At 35.8% G+C, this 17,827-nt stretch overlaps 2 protein-coding genes across 2 annotated transcripts; one reads left to right on the forward strand and one right to left on the reverse strand.

Moving 5' to 3' along the window:
- Positions 1-10,291: 10,291 nt before the first annotated feature.
- On the reverse strand, positions 10,292-11,468 carry LOC104886707 (glycosyltransferase family protein 64 C3). The gene has a single exon (XM_010671189.4). The coding sequence runs from the start codon at positions 11,466-11,468 to the stop codon at positions 10,455-10,457; it is 1,014 nt and encodes a 337-aa protein (XP_010669491.1). The 3' UTR covers positions 10,292-10,454.
- Positions 11,469-11,667: 199 nt separating this feature from the next.
- On the forward strand, positions 11,668-16,013 carry LOC104886708 (hypothetical protein). The gene is made up of 3 exons (XM_010671190.3): positions 11,668-11,814; positions 13,573-13,707; positions 15,485-16,013. The coding sequence occupies exons 1-3, from the start codon at positions 11,668-11,670 to the stop codon at positions 15,569-15,571; spliced, it is 369 nt and encodes a 122-aa protein (XP_010669492.1). The 3' UTR covers positions 15,572-16,013.
- Positions 16,014-17,827: the final 1,814 nt, after the last annotated feature.

A 17,827-nucleotide genomic window follows, 5' to 3' on the forward strand; every position in this document is an offset into this window, starting at 1 on the left:
GTTGATTGTTATCTAAATATCTTCATAAAAGATAAATTTTTCCAAAGGATAGAGTGAGAGTGATTATTATTTCACAATTATTATAAATAAAAATTTAAAAAACAGATTTATGTAGAGATAAAAATAGATATACAGTGTCTTAGATAAGAAAAAATGATTTTGTGTTGTATAAAATACTTTATATTATACTCCCTTTGTGTTTTTTTATCATTGTCACTTAAAATCTTGACACGATTCATATTGAAAGAATCTTCTCAATTTTTTTCAATTTATAAGAAAAAGATATGTTTCAAAATAAGATCCATAGAAAACTTAGTTATATAATTATGCGTAGGATCATATATAAATATTAAAAAATTACCAAAATAGGACTATAGTTTTAAAAGGAAAAGAATGACCATAGAAATAGGAGGCTATAATATTATAAAAAGGTACTAAACGCAACCCCAATTCACTAATGCAATCCAATAAAATACCTAAAAATCCTTATTATCATATTCTTTCTAAAAAAACACTTCTCTCTCTTAAAATATTCTCTCCTCTTCCTATATACATTTAGAGGAAAAAACTTATAAAAGACCTAATTCACAAATTTTAATCTGATACTAAATGGACGATAATTTTAACCTAAACGAATTTCAATCTGACGTAAGTGGTTCAGTTTTTTTTTTGTAATTATGCAATTTCGTGCAATTCTTATGAAACGATTTGCCCTATTTCGTGCAATCTTCACGAAACAGATTAATCTGTTTCGTGCTGATTGAACGAATAAGCTATTAAGTTTCGTGAAAATTGCACGAAATAGATTAATCTGTTCCTCGAAGATTGCACGAAACAGACTATTCTCCACGACACAAAAATAACTCACGGCCTATCACACCTTCATCCTCCATACAATCATCTGATAACACATACTCATCATCAAACATCCTATTCTTGTCGAACTCCCTGGCACCATAAGCATTATACACGCACAATACAATTCATCATCTCATATCTCTATCTATCTTGATCTCCTTCACCCTACGCCAATACAACTACACTAATAATTACAGCACCATGATCAACTGCCTAATTACCCACTTCGGTCAAGCACTTTGAATATAAGATTGTAACTCGCAATTCGCATCAATTAACTAGGCAATTATTTTCGACCAGGCCACCCGCAAGTTTCATCCTTTTGAAAATGGAGAAAGATGGAGAAAGCATGAAAACGAAGAGGGAGAAACCATGAAAATGGAGAAAGGAGGAAGAGAAATCACTCAATTTACTATCTTTTTTATGGAATAATCACGTTGCAAATGGAGAAATTGTTAGAAATTATGGTGGTATAACCCTAACAAAAACCCTTGAGAAATGGTAGGGGCTAAAGTAGAGAGAAATGGGTAAATGGTGAATGGAGTTATGAGGGGTATTTTGGGTATTTTACTGAGTTGTGTATAGTAAAGTGAGATTGCATTTAGCAGCAATCATGTATAAAAGAATATAAGAATTACAGTAGAAATAGGAGATTATAATATTATAAGAAATTTCGTACAAATAGGATTTTATGTATATTCTATAATGTAAAAACGTACTAAATAACATAAGTATGGTTATAAAATATATAAAAAAAGCTATTACTGTAAAATCTATTAGCATCTTGGACATAGTTGTAGCTTTATGTTACTCCCTCCGATTAAGTTTTGTTGTTTCGTATAATAAAGTTATTTCTACAATAAATTTTGTTAAAAGGTAAGAAAAAAAAAACCTCAAAGCCCCCACTCATAAGCCCATTACAAGCTAAACATATTTAGTTGTAACTTTATGTTACTCCCTCTGATTTCAAAAGATCCTCCTTGTTACTATTCCTATTGATACTAAGGAAGATCAACTAATGTGGGGTCTGGGTGGGCAAAGTAGAATAAAGTCGGACCATAAAGGAGAAAAAAAAAATGGAATTAAGGAATAAAATCTTGGTCCCCCAAAATTACGAGTTGGCGGGACATAATTTTTTCCCAACCTCACTTTTGGTTTCACTAATAAAAAAATGATAATTTGCGTCTCCCTATTTGGATCACACAAAATGAAAACTGGTGGAAATGTTCAGGAACAGACGATTTGCATCGGATGGTAGTTAAAATCTGACGCAAATAACCACAACAAATGAGTAAAAAGAAGATTTGTGTTGGACTACTAAAAGAACGCGACGCAAATTAGTAAAGCTGAACGATTTTTTTATCAAAAATTTTGTGTCGGATGGGCACAAGGGTGCGACACAAATACGATTTGTGTCGAAGGCGCACTAAGGTAAGACGCTGATGATTAAATCCCAAGGATTTTGATCCAACAATGTGTGTCAGACATGCACCAAGGTACGATCCACATGATTAAAGCCCAAAATTTTGGATCCAACAATAATGTGCGTCGGATTGGACCTAGAGTGCGACGCAGATAGGATGTCAGGCCTTGGATTTTAATTCTGGCCCGCGCACTTTTTTATTTACTCATGGTTAAATAAACCCCACCAACTTCACGCATCACCTGTAACACCCGTAGGTGTTCAGGAGCCCACTAGTAGATATTGTCCTATTAGGGCCCTAGCCCGCAAGAATTTCCTTTAGTGCGGAACCGAAGTCCTACCCAAAAGGCCTTGTAATCCCCCATAATTTTAAAGGATTTTATAAATATATTTTAGTATTTATATATTTATATTTAGTATTTATATATTTATATTTAAACATAAGTTAGTTTTAAATGATTTGATTATTTGAAGAAGGTTGACTATTTCAAAAGTCAAATGAAATTATTTTAAGGATTTAAGAAAGTTAAAAATATTTTAATTAAGCATGCTTTGAAAAAGATTTGAAATACTAATTTGATTTGGAAAAGAAGTCTAAGTGGACTTGAGGAACCCAAATTCTAAGTAGATGAGGAAAAGGGAGTTATATTGATGTTAGGAGTTCTAATTAATTTATCCAATTCACCATCAATTTTAATTGAGCCCAATCTCCTTTTCCTAAGCCCAAAAGGAAACCTCCTTATAAATATCTTAATACCCAATTATTTTACCCCACACAAAGATTATTTTCTCTCTCTTCTCTCTCAAATCTCACGGCAGCTTTCTATTTCCCTCTCTTCAGCGTTTTCGTTTTCTCTCTCTCAAATCTTTTCTTCTTCTTCTTCAAGTAACGTTTCTTCTTCAACAAGAAACGTCACAAAACCTTCAAAATCCTCAGTTTTGGTGAACAAGGGCTGCTGCGTGGCCTGTTAATTTTCGGCGCTTCACTCCCTTTTCTTGGTTCTTTGCTTTGTTGGTTAATTTCTTTTCTTCTTCCTCAAGTTTTCATTAAAGACTATGTTTTCATGCTTTATTTTAATGCTAATCATGATTATTGATTTTAATTTATTATTTTAATAAATAATCTTGATTCATATATATTATATGTTATAAGTATAAAAATTCAGGTTTGTTTATTATTGTTAGATTGAAGTTTTAATCATTAAAGCATGGATTTTTAGGGTGTTAATTGTTAGAAAATCATAGTAGTATGTTGTAAATTATGAGATTGTTTTAGATTATGAATTTAAACATGTTTACATATGTTTAAAGAGGGTTTTATAATTTATAAGTTGCTGGAATTTCAGAAAAGATTTTATTAATGGAGTTTTAAGAATTTTAATTACTAGTAAAAGTAATTGAAGTTTTGATAGTAAAATCAACTTTTGAATATGTTTAAAGGGGATTTTAAATATCTTAAAGTTGCTGTATTTTTATTTAAGAGTATTGATTTTAGTTTGTATTGATTTCTAGGCGGAGAATATTCTGTAGGAGACTTTTAAAGAATTAAAAGTGGCATGCCGGCTAGTTTACACAAGGTACGTACAGACCTGTGTGCTATTTGATTAGTATCATGATTTAAGGAGAAAAAGATGTAGTATCATGTATAGGAACTTTATAAGTTCATATGTGATTGCTAGTATGATTGATTTCTACATATTTTATGCCTATGTGCAAGCATGTGAATTATGAGATTTATTATAAGTTAAAGATTTGTCATATATGTTTGTATGGATTTATTGATGCAAGCATGTGGATGGGAACTTTAGTTATTAATTCACATGGGGGAATTAATATGTTATTAAGATTGTTCATGTTATTCATGTGTTCCCTTACAAGTATTATTTTCACTACTTTATGAGGACTGTGGGCCTTATTTGGTAAGTGGATAAGTATGCCTTTTGAAGTTAAGTTTGATTGCTGGCTAGGTTCAACAAATAATTAAGAAAGTTTGAGATTAAAAGAAAGTAATCTTGGGTTGTAAGTTGTGATCACTTATTAAATCCTAAGATAAAATAAGTTCAGTTGTGAATGTTTGGTTTGTGTTTATGTGTTGCTTGTATGTGTCTCATAACAAGTAATAACTTGTAAATAATGTAAAGTGTAACAAGGATAGTTATAGACTTTAGACTGGTACACGTCTAGAGTTGGACATTAGGAGTTGGGGTACATGGTGAGCGAGTCGTGGCTTTTCACGAGAGATGGATGGATCACCATCCCTATTACAGTTAGCAAAAAGGTTCCTCGATATCGCAGGTCATTTCTGGAATACGTGGTAGCTCCCGTATTTCGTCTTCTTAATGAAGGCATTAGTAGATAAGACAACTCAGGTCCAATAACTATTCCATTTGAGTAATAAAAAGATGTTTAGAGTTTAGTTCAGTAAAAGTTGTCTGCAGAATGTTATATGATTATATTATAATTTATCCCTGCATGTTATTTATTTAGTATCATGTTAGGAATGCTTATGTGTATTAGTATGTAGTACTCAGATTTGCTGATTACGTGCTTTGTTTGTGTTTGTGATCATGGCTTTGCCTTATTGATCCTGTGATGACCCATTTTGGTGAGCAAATTTTTTAAAGCATTGACATTACAGGTTCGCAGATGTGCGTCATTGGGAATCTAGGAATGGAGAGAATGTGTAAACTAGTACAACTTATTTTCTACATTAGTAGGAACGTACTTTATTAAGTTTATTTGCGTAGACTTATTTAGATTATTTGATTTCAAAGTACTTATTTATTTATTTATAATAAAAGGTTAAAGTTTAGTTATATGTTTTCCGCTGCAAAATTCTGAATAAGCCGATACGTTATCACATGGGCGATAATACTTGGGTAATTCTCTACTTTTATATGATAAAGATATTTCTGAAAAGAGAGAATTATCGGGGTGTTACAGGCCTTTACTAGGTTGAGGTGTCCACCTCTTAATACGGAAGGTTTCGTTCTCCTCAACTTCCGATGTAGGATAGCCAAGATCTTAGGCACCTTTTCCCCTCCTTTAAGGAGCCTGCATCCCACATCGAAAGTTGAGGAGAACGAAGCCTTCTTTATTAGTCTTTTGGGTAGGACTTCGATTATGCACCAAAAAATACTTGCGGGCTAGGGTCCAAACAGACAATATCTACTAGTGGGCTCCTGAACATCTAATGGTGTTACAAATGGTATCAGAGTCAGTGCCCATTCTGGTGTCCCATAGTGTTTATGGGGACGCGGACTCCTTAAAGGAGAGGAGAAGGTACACAAGATCTTGATTATCCCACATCGAAAGTTGAGGAGAACGAAACCTTCTTTATTAAGAGGTGGAGACCTCAACCTAGTAGAGGACTTTTGGTTAGGAATTCGATTCCGCACCAAAGCAAATCTTTGCAGCTAGGATCCAAAGAGGACAATATCTACTAGTAGGCTAGGGGTGTTCCATCACCAGTCGTCATTCCTCTCTCTTTATCCTTCTCTTTTTCCCCTCTTTCTTCCTTCACATACAATTTTAAAATTCTTCAGATACTGAATTCATCTCAATTATTAAATTCTTCAAATTCCAAATCAATTACAGTCGATGGTGTTCGTCGAAATTAAATTCACCTCACTCTCGTCGGTTTACGTTGGTGTTTGTCGCGGACACCTTTTCTTTACTATGTATCGACAGTGTTTCTCGACAAGAAGGACATCGAAAATCAACGGGATTTTATAGTTGTTTTGGGGTTCGAATCAAATTTGAGGTTATATTTTTAAGTTTTCCCCCAAATTTTATTCACTTCAGATTTGAAGTTTACGTTAAAGTGATTCCTTTAATAGTTGGATATGAATATTTAGGGTTCTTTTTGTGTTAGATCTGATTTTGTTTTTTTCACTTCAGATTTGAAGTTTACGGTGAAGTGATTCCTTTAATAGTTGGATATGAATATTTAGGGTTCTTTTTGTGTTAGATCTGATTTTTTTTTTTTGGGGTTCAATCTTTTCATTTCGTTTTATTCTTGTATTTCGCTTTTGTATGTCGATTTAGTGTTCATAGTTTCTTGTATTTCGAAAATAGGGACTGGGCAGACGAAAAGGTATTTGCGTCGTATGTTGTGGCAATATCCAACGGTGAAGACACAATGGGGGCTGCATGTGGACATGGTTCTGACGCACATCATGCCTAGAAACACAAGAAGGGTTGGGCATACAAAAAGGTATGATGTGCGTCGGTTTCCTCCAATATTCGACGCAAATGGTTGTTAAATTGTGTCGCATCTCCATCTGACGCAGATTGTGTCTCCTCCATTTGCATCGAGACTTGTAACGTCGCACCTTCATCTGAAGCAAATGATGCTTTCAGAACCAACGCAAATCGTCAATGCTCTACTAGTGTTTCCCTCTCAAATTTCAAAAGGCATTTCAGTTTTGCAGTCAGATTTTATACTTCAATACTTATAGTCCCAACATTCAAACTTATAGAGTTAGTTCCTATAGCAAAATGAAAACCCACTTTCTTTCACTCTCTTCATAATAACCCAATGTATGTCGTATGTGGACATGGGTCCGACATACATCATGCCTAACAACGCAACCAAAAATAGGGACTGGGCAGACGAAAAGGTATTTGCATCATATGTTGTGGCAATATCCGACGCAGAAGACACAATGGGCGCTGCATGTGGACATGGTTCTGACGCACATCAAGCCTAGAAACACAACAAGGGTTGGGCATACAAAAAGGTATGATGTGTGTCGGTTTCCTCCAATGTTCGACGCAAATGGTTGTTCAATTGTGTCGCATCTCCATCTGACACAGATGGTGTCTGCTCCATTTGCGTCGAGACTTGTAACGTCGCACCTTCATCTGAAGCAAATGATGCTTTCGGAACCAACGCAAATTGCAATCCTCTACTAGTGTTTCCCTCTCAAATTTCAAAATTAAAGGCATTTTAATTTTGCAGTCAGATTTTATACTTCAATACTAGTCCCAACATTCAAACTTATAGAGTTAGTTCCTGTAGCAAAATGAAAACCCACTTTCTTTCACTCTCTTCATAATAACCTCGCTCTCTAAAATGCCTTACAAAAAATTATAAATTTAAGTTTACTATCTTGTGATTTTCATAGGTCCCGAGTTACTTATAACCGATTTAGAAGGTAAGATTTTGTAATATTTACCATCTTCGAACACTTTCAATAAGTGACAAAGACCTATAAAATGGGGTCAATGTTTAAAAATCTTACCTTTTAAATCGTTTAAAAGTAATTCAGGACTTATAAAAATTTCAAGATGGTAAACTTGGGACCTGCAGACAATAATCCATATTTGGGACTTACAAAAGAAAATGGGTAATAGTTGGGACCACTATTGCGAATTTCTCCTATTATATATTATGTATACTTAAATTTTTTTACCGCGTTTAATTTTTATTTATGCTATTGTTAATTTCTAATTTTTACAGCAAGAATTAAATATGGTGATGTTATTTTATAGGAAATTCCATTGGTAATTTCTAACTTTTTGTTATTTTGAATGGTAAAACCAATTTCTTTTTATTAAATGGTAACCCTATGTATTAATATTACAAACACGTGACCATAATAACCATTCTTAATTTAGCAGTCAAGGTCAACCCCAAAGCACTACATACCTCATCCCACCACCTCCCTTCCGAAAATGCCTCCAAACTCATATTCTTGACCATGCTTCCATAAGTATCATCATGAATTGATGTGTGTCCAAAGCCTCATCTTTAGTTCTTATCCATTGTTGAAAACCGAAAAAGTTTCTACATTTTTGAGACTTGCATCAAGGGGGTCTTAACTATTTTTCCATACCTCTTTAACATTTGTCTCGAGTCTCTCTCTCAAATGATCAACAAGGCATGCCTAGACAAGAAATGGACTCCTTGTTGGGTAAGTAGGAAAAAGTTGTTTGTCTCTCATCTTTTATTTGAAGATGATCTCCTCCTATTTGGGCAAGCAGATGAAACTACAACGTTTTGTGTTACACAGGTCCTTGAGCAATTATGTTGTAGCTCAGGTTAGAAGATCAATGAATCCTAAAGGCTTCGAAGAACATAGACAACTTTTCAAGATACCCTTAATGTTCATGAGAATGATAACTTCGGCCTGTACCTTATGTTCCTATTGGTTACAAATTCCCTTCCCAAAATCAGGTCCAATTTGTTGTTGAGAAAGTTAGTGTAAGATCGGCCAAATGGAAGTCTAATTACTTGTATAAAGTTGGTCACCTATGTCTGGTCATGTCCATCTTGGAAAAGTTGATAAGGTGATAAGCAAGAATTGCTGATAAAGGCCAAGGCATGTAATAAGCAAGAATTGCTGATAAGGTATACATGACCACCCTGGCCTATAATTACTTGTATAAATTCGTAACAATTTCTTTTAGGGGCAAGGAAGAAAGAAAAAAGAAAATTTACATAGTGAATAAAGAAACAACTTTCCTCCCTAAGATTCAGGGGGCTTAGGAATCAGAAATAAAACTTGGATAAATCGAGCCTTCATGGCTAAGTTAGATTTGGAAAATGTCACAGCACCAAGATAACCTTGTCCAGGATTGTATCCGCTCAAAATATATTCACACTACCCATGTTACGCAGTTCAATTCCAACGTGTGGAAAAGCATTGGAAAAGGGTGGAACCTTCTTAGCCAAATTCATTCCTAGAGCCTTGGGAAAGGTGACATAATTTACTTTTAGTGTGATGATTGGCTTGGCATTGAGCACATTCATAGCTTTATTTATGGCCCTCTCACTATGTTTGAATCTGGCATGAAAATTGCAGATGTCGCCTCCAAGACATGGAACATCGACTATATCACCCTGACAACCCCTTCATTTTCCATCGAGTCCAAAATATTCCCCTTCCATCTCTTGAATCTAGGGATGGTCTCCTAATCCCTAACTTCGTCGCCCATAAATGCTTGTTTATAGCCTTGGGGAAAGGGTTTTGATTATGTTAGGATAATTAACTTAGGGGCTGGTTAGTAATTGACCTTTTAACGGGATGGTTAGTCAGGTTTTAAGTGGATTAGGGACACTAAGTATAATTGCTTAAAGTAGGATGTCACTTGGCATAACTCTTTTTTTTGGCCTGACACCAAATAGAAAAACTGAAAGTAGGAGGCCGCCATGTAGAATTTTCCTTGTATGTTGTATGCCTCATCTTAATGTGGATAATAGGGTTTGTATTAATTAGCATTAAAGTATGTAATTCCTTTTCTATTTTCACCAAAAAAAAGCTCTTTCTTTTTTCTTGGTTAGAAATTAGGATTAGAGGTGGGCATGGGCCGGGCCAGCTCGTGACTCGAGACAGTTTGGGCCCGGCTCGGCATGTCCCGGCTCGTTGTCCACCACGTGGGCCTGTCACGGTCAAGAAATTTTATTTCAGGCCCGCACCGGCACGATCCCGCCTAGATGGCCTGTGGGCCGAACGCCCCTTTCTTTTGTTTTTTAGCCTAAAACTGTCAAAAATTCAAAAAAACAATATAAAACACGAGCCAGGCCCGCAGGAGGACTAGCCCGGCCCGTGGACAAAATCTTAAAATTTTAGGCCTAGCCTGGCACGAAATGGCATTCACGGGCTCGAGCCCAACATTTTCCCAAACCCGCGGGCCAAGCTTGTGAACAGGCCAGTCTGGCCCATGCCCAGGTCTAGTTAGGATTATACTAGGGGCTAGGTTCAACTAAGGGTTCGTTTGATTCAACTTATTTTGTCGTCTTATCTGTCTTATCTTATCTTATGTGAACTTATCTTAACTTATCTTATCTTATATTATTTTATCTTATATTATTTTATCTTATTTTTTTTCTGAGATGAGTGAAAATAAGTCAAACAGAACCGTACATCTTATCTTATCTTATCTGAAATTATATGATCTTATCTTATAAGATCTTATATAAGTTAAAATAAATTGAACAGAACAAGGTCTAACTCTTGCGGAAGATGGTTACTCTAGGGATCAAACAAGCAAAAATAATGACAATTTTTCTAAAAAATAATTACCATTATATCAATAATGACATATTCTCTATATGAATATTGGATACAATATGAAGTTACGAAGATTATAATAAAAATATACACAAAACTCAACAAACTACCTATTTCGTTACTAAAAGAGTGATACATTGATATTCCAACTTTAGCTAAAAGATTTGTTTATCACAAGGAACTAATTTCCCCCTCTTTTCACATAACCCTTGTTCGCTAATCGAGTTAACCACCTTACCATAACTATATCTCAACGGCATCCTATCCAAAATCTTGTGAAACTCCCTTAAACACTCTCCTCTCCTCTTTCGATGTTCTCCTAAACCTCTCTTAACACTACTCAATCCCACATCTACTTCTTTCTCTCTTCGTCCCATCATTACTTCATTCCTCGCATCCCCCCAGTCTCTAACCCGCTCCGCCCCAACAAGGATCGGGCCCCGCCCGCTCGCATCGGCAACCACAAAATTCATCAAAATGTCCTCACAATTATGCATATTATCAACCACACCCCTCAACTCACTATAATCATCATCACCCCCACCACAACTATACAAATACAAATACTCCACATCCAACATCATAAACTTAGTCAACACAATAGAATATCTATCTTGATCAACGGTGTAGATCCACTCCTTCCTCCTTAAATCCAAACCGTGCGATCTCCCAAATAAACCAATCAAACGGTCCTGATTCACCTGCCAAACTCTAAACGCAAACTCAAAAGACTTGGGGTCCACCTCAACATCATCATCACATATAAGAACGCCACGTGTCTTGATCCAACGGCGAGGAAGAAACCTCGAATTTAAACTCTTGGATTTCTGACGGTGCACTGTAACAGGTGCACCAGAGGAGTAGATGAGAGAGAAATTCGAGGAGAGAGAATCTAGGGTTTTCGCCGACGTTAATGGATTCCCCCAAATTACGACGACGGCGGCGACGATCGGAGAAGCGGCGTAAACTCCGGCGATGTTGATTAGGAGAGAGATTCGGAGCTCCGAATACCCGTTTATGAGGACCGTGAATTGATCGGTTCGAAGTGATTTTCGATCGGGTAGGGTTTTCCGATCGCATTGGTTGAGAATTCGAAGGGAAATTGTTGCGTGTGGAAGAAGGATGAGGATGTAGAGGAGAGAGAAAATGAGTGTTCTTTGAAGTTTCATGGTAGAGGACTGAGGAGAGAGAAAATGGAGGGAGTGAGGATGAGGAAATTAGTAAATTGTGTGGTGGAAATGGAGGAGTGGCAATGTTGTGAATAATGGTGAAGATTAAGGGTGATATGTGGCGAGGGTTTTATGTGAACGTTATATATTAGTATATAGTTTTGTATAATTTAGTATTTGATGGTTTTTGAAGAAAGTGATGACGTTAACAATGGCGGTTGTTTTGCCAACTGTGTCTGTGAAGTTCAATTTATTGCCAAAAGTTTCATCATCTTCAAATTTTAGTAAGAGGGTGATGATGTTAAAGCCTGTGTTTTGCTCAGCTGTTCAGCAAGTAGAACAGCAGGTATTCGTTTCTCTTTCTTTCTTTCATTCAAGCTTCTAGTACTTCCGCCGTTTTGTTTAGTTGCAATATTTCGATTTTTATGTTTGCCGATACACAACTTTGACTATTAAAATCTCTATTTATATATTTGTGAAAATTATAAAAAGTTGAGGCTTGTAAATGATATGTTGAGATAAATTCAACACTACTTTGCATTCTAAAATTTGTGTTGTATATTATTCACCATGCTGCAGTAAAGAGAAATGTGGGTTTGATTCACTTTATGTGTGGTGGGTTTTGTTTTTGATGATATACTATCAATTACTTTGTAAATGAATTATTTGTTTGGTGTTACTCTTAATCACCTAATGATATTTGCGAAAAGTTTGAAATAATTACCATGATTTTGTGTAAATAAGCTATAATTGAAAGCTTATAAGGCAAAGTTGGAGCAAGGATATTGTGATTTTTTTTTGCCGTAAATGAGCCACAAGGGCGGGGATGAGAATCGATCCCAGGATCACCTGGAATCGGGAGGAAAACTCTAACCAACTTAGCTATCCCTCACTGTCAAGGATATTGTGATCTGATAGGGTTTATATAGCTATTTTCATCATGTTGATAATATTTAAGGTGGAGAAAGACAAACTGTGTTTCATTGTGTTTTGAATTTTGATGGTATCATTGTGGACAACTTGTTCATAGCTTAGATTGCTCGCATTAAGTTTGGACTATGGTCGTTTGCAAGATGGTTTTTGTTTCGCTTTCGGTTGATGTTGGTGCTTTTGTTGTGCCATATCAAATAGCAAAGTGTCGGTATCATATTTGATTTTTTTTGGACTGTAGAGCAACATTACCTCCCACCAGGATTGGATTTCATTGCTGGTGTGGTGTTGGAGCTGGAGTCAGATTATATGTAGCTTGACCTAGGGAGGTTGTTTAAAGAGTATTTTCGCAAAAAGGTGAAAGTAGTTAAGGAGCAGTAAAGGCAACAATTTCCTTAGTTTCAACACTGTCTTTATGAGTCTTCAATCAAGAATCTTCAAGTTTGAACCGGTGTTTATATAAGCAAGAACTTGAGTGGGTGGAGGATAAGACATATGTCTTTTTGGAGAGTGTAATTTTGTTCTTCCGATAAAGACTGGTGAAGTTTGTGGCCCGCTATGTGCCCTCTCTCTCAATGGGAAAAATATTCACATCCTAATTGGACCTCGAAGTACTAGTCTTTCCTTTGCATAGTATTTTTCATATTCACATAACTTTGTTTTAAAGTGGCTTCTGAAATTCATTCTTGAGCATGTTAGAGATTCTTTTGGAATAGACCTAATGGAGACAGCATTGATTATTCTCAAAGTTTTTGACTTGTACTAGATCATATTTCATTTTAACCCAAACTATTGTACCCAAAGAAAGAGTGATCTCAGACTACAGCTGTACTCTCATCTTATCTCCAAAAGACAAAAATAAAAGAGGAGGAAAACGAAACAAAGATGAGACCTATTGTCTCTTGCGATATTGTTATTGTAAGCGGAAGGTAAATATTCTAGTGACCGCATCTTGTTTGACTGTACTTCGATAGTTCGATGAAATAATGGGGTCTGTCCATCTGGGAAGTAGGTTTGTTTCTATTGAGCTTGGCACCTGTGACCTGTTGCTCCACTAATAAATTTTGTTTTTCTTTGATCTCTGCTACTTTGCAACTTTAAATCCTACAGGCTAGTAGTTATTTTTTTTGGTTAAATTAAATCCTTATTTTAAATCTAATTTCAAACTATTTAGGAGGAGAAAGTAGGGATTCTCTGTGAACCTTGCAATGGATCAGGATGGCTGCTTTGTGATTTCTGCAATGGACAAAAAACTAATGTGAAGTCCCAAACTAATAAGATCTACCGCCGATGTCCATCATGCAAAGCGGTAAGTAATGAAGAATATTGCAAAATTGAGTCTTTAGAAAGCCCAAAGTTTCCTTCTAGCTTTATCATAGCATATAGAATAATATGATGTCTAGCTATTGATTAGTATCTCAACTATAAGACAGTCAAGCGAGTAAGACTAAGAAATTTCATTAGTGGGTAATGGTCTGCTGAGCTCCAAGCACCCCCCCCCCCCCCCCTGTCCAATGGTTCTTTAGAGTTAAATCAGTTTCTTAGTGAGTAAAGAGCTCTCACAAGAAGCCTTGCTTTTCGTCTATTTCTACTACAATATATATGAAAGGGAGGGATGATGAGGGACCACATGAGAATGATTGATCCATTTCCCCTTATTTAAAATGTGACTAATTTGATTAGGGAGGGCGAGGAAGGGAAAAGGGGGACCCATTATCCTTCCCTCTTTGATGGACGAAATCTTTTCCAAGTTGAAGATTAGGAATGCATCTAGTTTTCTTCTCTTCCTTCATCTTTTTGTGAAATTCAAATATGAGAGTAATTCATGGTAAGATGGTCTTATACGAGACTTATGGTTTTTCTCCTCCCCTCCTCTCCAAAATTGTTATCTAAATACTTCTGCTATCTAGATAATCTAAAATCCATATCTACGTATGCCATCTTTTTTTTTTTTATCCTGGGAATTGCTATATACTGCCCCTTTTTCTCTTACACTGCCTCCTTTCAAATATAGCTTAAAAAACTACCCCTAATCCCACCGGTTCCACGACTAACTCTATCAACCCCTGCCACCCCCACCACACCCTCCCTCCCCACGTACCCCTGTTGCTGAGCAACACCAGATCATCGTCCTCTCTTCTCTTTTGATTTTTGTAAACCTGCATACATGGATCTTCTTTCACCAAAGTGTGCACAAAAATTAGAAAGAGATAAGAAGTCCGGCAGGGGGGGGGGGGTTGTAGAAAATTCGCCTGGAACCCCAGATGTCCATATTTATGCCTTAGCAAAGACCCAAGTGCGTTTTATACATGCCGGGACCTCTAGATGTAAGCGTACCCTGGATGATGCATGTTTTCTACACATCTTTGTTGCTACTTCTTGTAGTTCATTCGAATTTTTTGCATGCATTCTTAATTGAATTTACATCTGATTAAAGTTCGATAAATATAGTTTTTAGAGCTCTGCTGCCTATACCCCTGCACCCCTCAGCTTGGTTGTGTTGTTCTCTCGCCTCTTGGCTCGTTTAGCTGGCAGTGAGACATGGTCATAGTCCTTCAAAGCACTTGGATATACTGTTGCCGAGTCTTAGTAGGAGTTTAAGGAGGTGACGGCATGATGCTGATGGTGCTCGGTAGTGAGGGAGGGTGGCAGGGCCGCAGAGGGAAGTTGGCGGTAAGGATGAGGGATGAGTGGGAGGAGGTAAATTGGTTTAAGGGGACAAGGATTGTTTATCTTTTCTTAATGAAAGGGGGTCGTTAAAGTTATTTGCAAACATTGGGATGGTAAAATGCTTGGACAAATCGACATTTATTTGCTAACTTTTAGCTGTAGAGAACTTTTCCTTAACTTACTCATTTTGATTGAGAGACTTTCCCAAAAATCCGTTTGAACTATCACTAATGATGACGGCGCTCTTTAGATGGAGTCTGATGGAAATTTAAATAATGCTCTTTGGCCTGCTATGTATTCTGTTGAAGGGAGCCACACCTAATATACACTTATTATTTACCCCTTTTGCATATGGTGTTCTTGATAAAAACTAAATTCGATTGCCATGTGACTTTTCGAATAACTTTCGCTTGCAGACTGGATACATATTGTGCGCAAAGTGTAAAGTCTTCAAATGCGTCACGTTCCCAGATCAGAGTGATGGTGATCAGCTTTCATTTTGAGCATCAAGGTCTTATTAAAAACTAGCCTATTCTTAATGGGACTGTGCCCAAGACTGATGAAAGATTGGACAGGCAGGAGGATTCCAGGGTTCTATGTTCTTTTGTTTGGAGGGAAGAGGATAATTGATAAATGAGTACTGCTTACTGTTTACTGTTTAGTGATCAGTTTTCTCCCTCTCTCTTTTTGACCAGCAATAACGAAAAAAATAAATATATAACCCCAGTGAATTCGTCAGAAATTAGTTGCTCTATATTCTATGGATGATGTTGTTTAAAAGGCTGTTATGGATATTCTGACTGAGAACAGTTTCTCTATACACATTCATTGTATAGAATAAGTACGTATATCTGCTGTTAAAAAACCTGTGACTTATCTTTTGTTGTATGAATTGTATCCATATTTTTCATTGATATCTCAAAAGGAGACAATTTTTTTTATTTATTACTAAGGTGGTGAAAGATAATCGTTAAACTGGAATTTTATTACTAGGAAACTTATGCCCCTCATTTGCATGCATCAGCGGACAAAAAAGAGTTGACTTGAAAATTGATGATGAAACCAGTGTACAGGCTTGCTATGTTTAGTTGTGTGATGTCCTTTGGCGATAAGGTTTTACAACTTCTATTCATATGCACTAAATTTTGGCCATCTTGTATCATTAAAAGATAAAAGAAAAAACACATTCCCCTCGCCTTGAAATAATTTTTAGGAAAATTTGGTTTTATCTATGTTTTGTATATCAGATTCTTGAAATAATTACTTTTCTTAATTTTTCATTAATTAAACTACCTTTCATTTTTATATTGGTTTTGCTACCATAAGCATAATCCGTTCAATATTTTTGTTAAGTGGGATTTGCCTATAATTTCCCCCTATTTTCTTACATATCCTCCTTGATTTGTGTGCATACAAATCCCTAGCATACATTGAACAACAATTTGTCAATTTTTTTTGAATTCAATCTAAATTGGAGAGTTAGAATTCTTGGTTATTGAAAATTGAGGGAAGTTCTTTGCCTATTGCATCAAATCAAAATAAAATCTATGTTTCAATTTGAAAAAATTGACAGGAACAGTCTCAACTATGATCGCTTCACCATTTTCAATTTTAACTTTTGATTATTTTTTAGCGGACCCAACTTTAATGTATGTTTTACAAAAATGGTCCTATTTGATTGGTCACCAATTTAACCGGTTAATTTTTTAAAAATCTCTTTTTTAGTGGTTTAACCTCATTTTCTTCCTACTCTTTCTCTCTCTCCTCCCCCCCCCCCCCCCCCCTAACCCCCAACCCGTCAAATATCTCTAATTTCTTCTTTATTTTGATAGGTCGAAACACCCATCAAATTTTGAGCATTCAAAAATAATTCTAAGTTACATACAATTGAAAAGTTATTATTTAACACCAATCAATTCGAAAAAAACTCCTGAATTTGGTCTTCATTCCGAGTATATAGTTGTAGTCGAATGATTGTTTTTGTTGTTGATGATGATAATACTGATTTGGGTAATTTGTAGTGGTAGTGTTGTGAGTTTGTGACCTACTTCGTTTGACAATTTCAATTTGGCTACGAGCTTAGCTGTAACATTTTCAAGTAAACAAGGGATGCAACGAGGTTTTTAAGAACTAACTCATTGAGTTCCTTTTTTCTTTCTCTCTCCTCTGAACCTGAGTTTCTTGATTGTATTGGAAATAGAGACCGGGCGCATGGAGAGTTTTGTGATTGAAAGAAAGAAAGAAGAGCAATCAGTATAGGAAATTCAAAAGCAGTAGGGAAAACCGGAAAGGAATGGTCTAAATGTTGATCATGTGAACCTCACATGACTTAGTTACCTAGTGTAGCAGCATGCAGGTCAATGACCTACTAGGACCTTGCTTCTAAAATACAGTATAACATAAAGTTTAGAGTTTGGACTGCTGTGAGATATTTGGTAGTTGGGAGTGAATATGAAGGAACGGTATGTGACTGCTCCTATCAATTTTACCTTTTAATTTTGAAGATTAAGATTCTTAGCAATTGAGTTTTTTTTTTTTTTTTTTTTTGATAGGGGATTTCTAAATTAGACATTGAATAATTAGAGCTAATTTGACTCCACATCCATGCAATTAAGCATAATTCAATGTGATTTGAAATCCCTAATATTGAAAAAAAACCTTAAATTTTAAAATACCCTAATTTGCTAAAAACCTTAATTCACAAAATAGAAACTAAAATACTATCTTCAAAGCTAAAATTGGTGACTCCTTTGCTCCTA

The sequence above is a fragment of the Beta vulgaris genome, chromosome 2 (genome assembly GCF_026745355.1).
Source record: "Beta vulgaris subsp. vulgaris cultivar EL10 chromosome 2, EL10.2, whole genome shotgun sequence".
NCBI lineage: Eukaryota > Viridiplantae > Streptophyta > Magnoliopsida > Caryophyllales > Amaranthaceae > Beta > Beta vulgaris.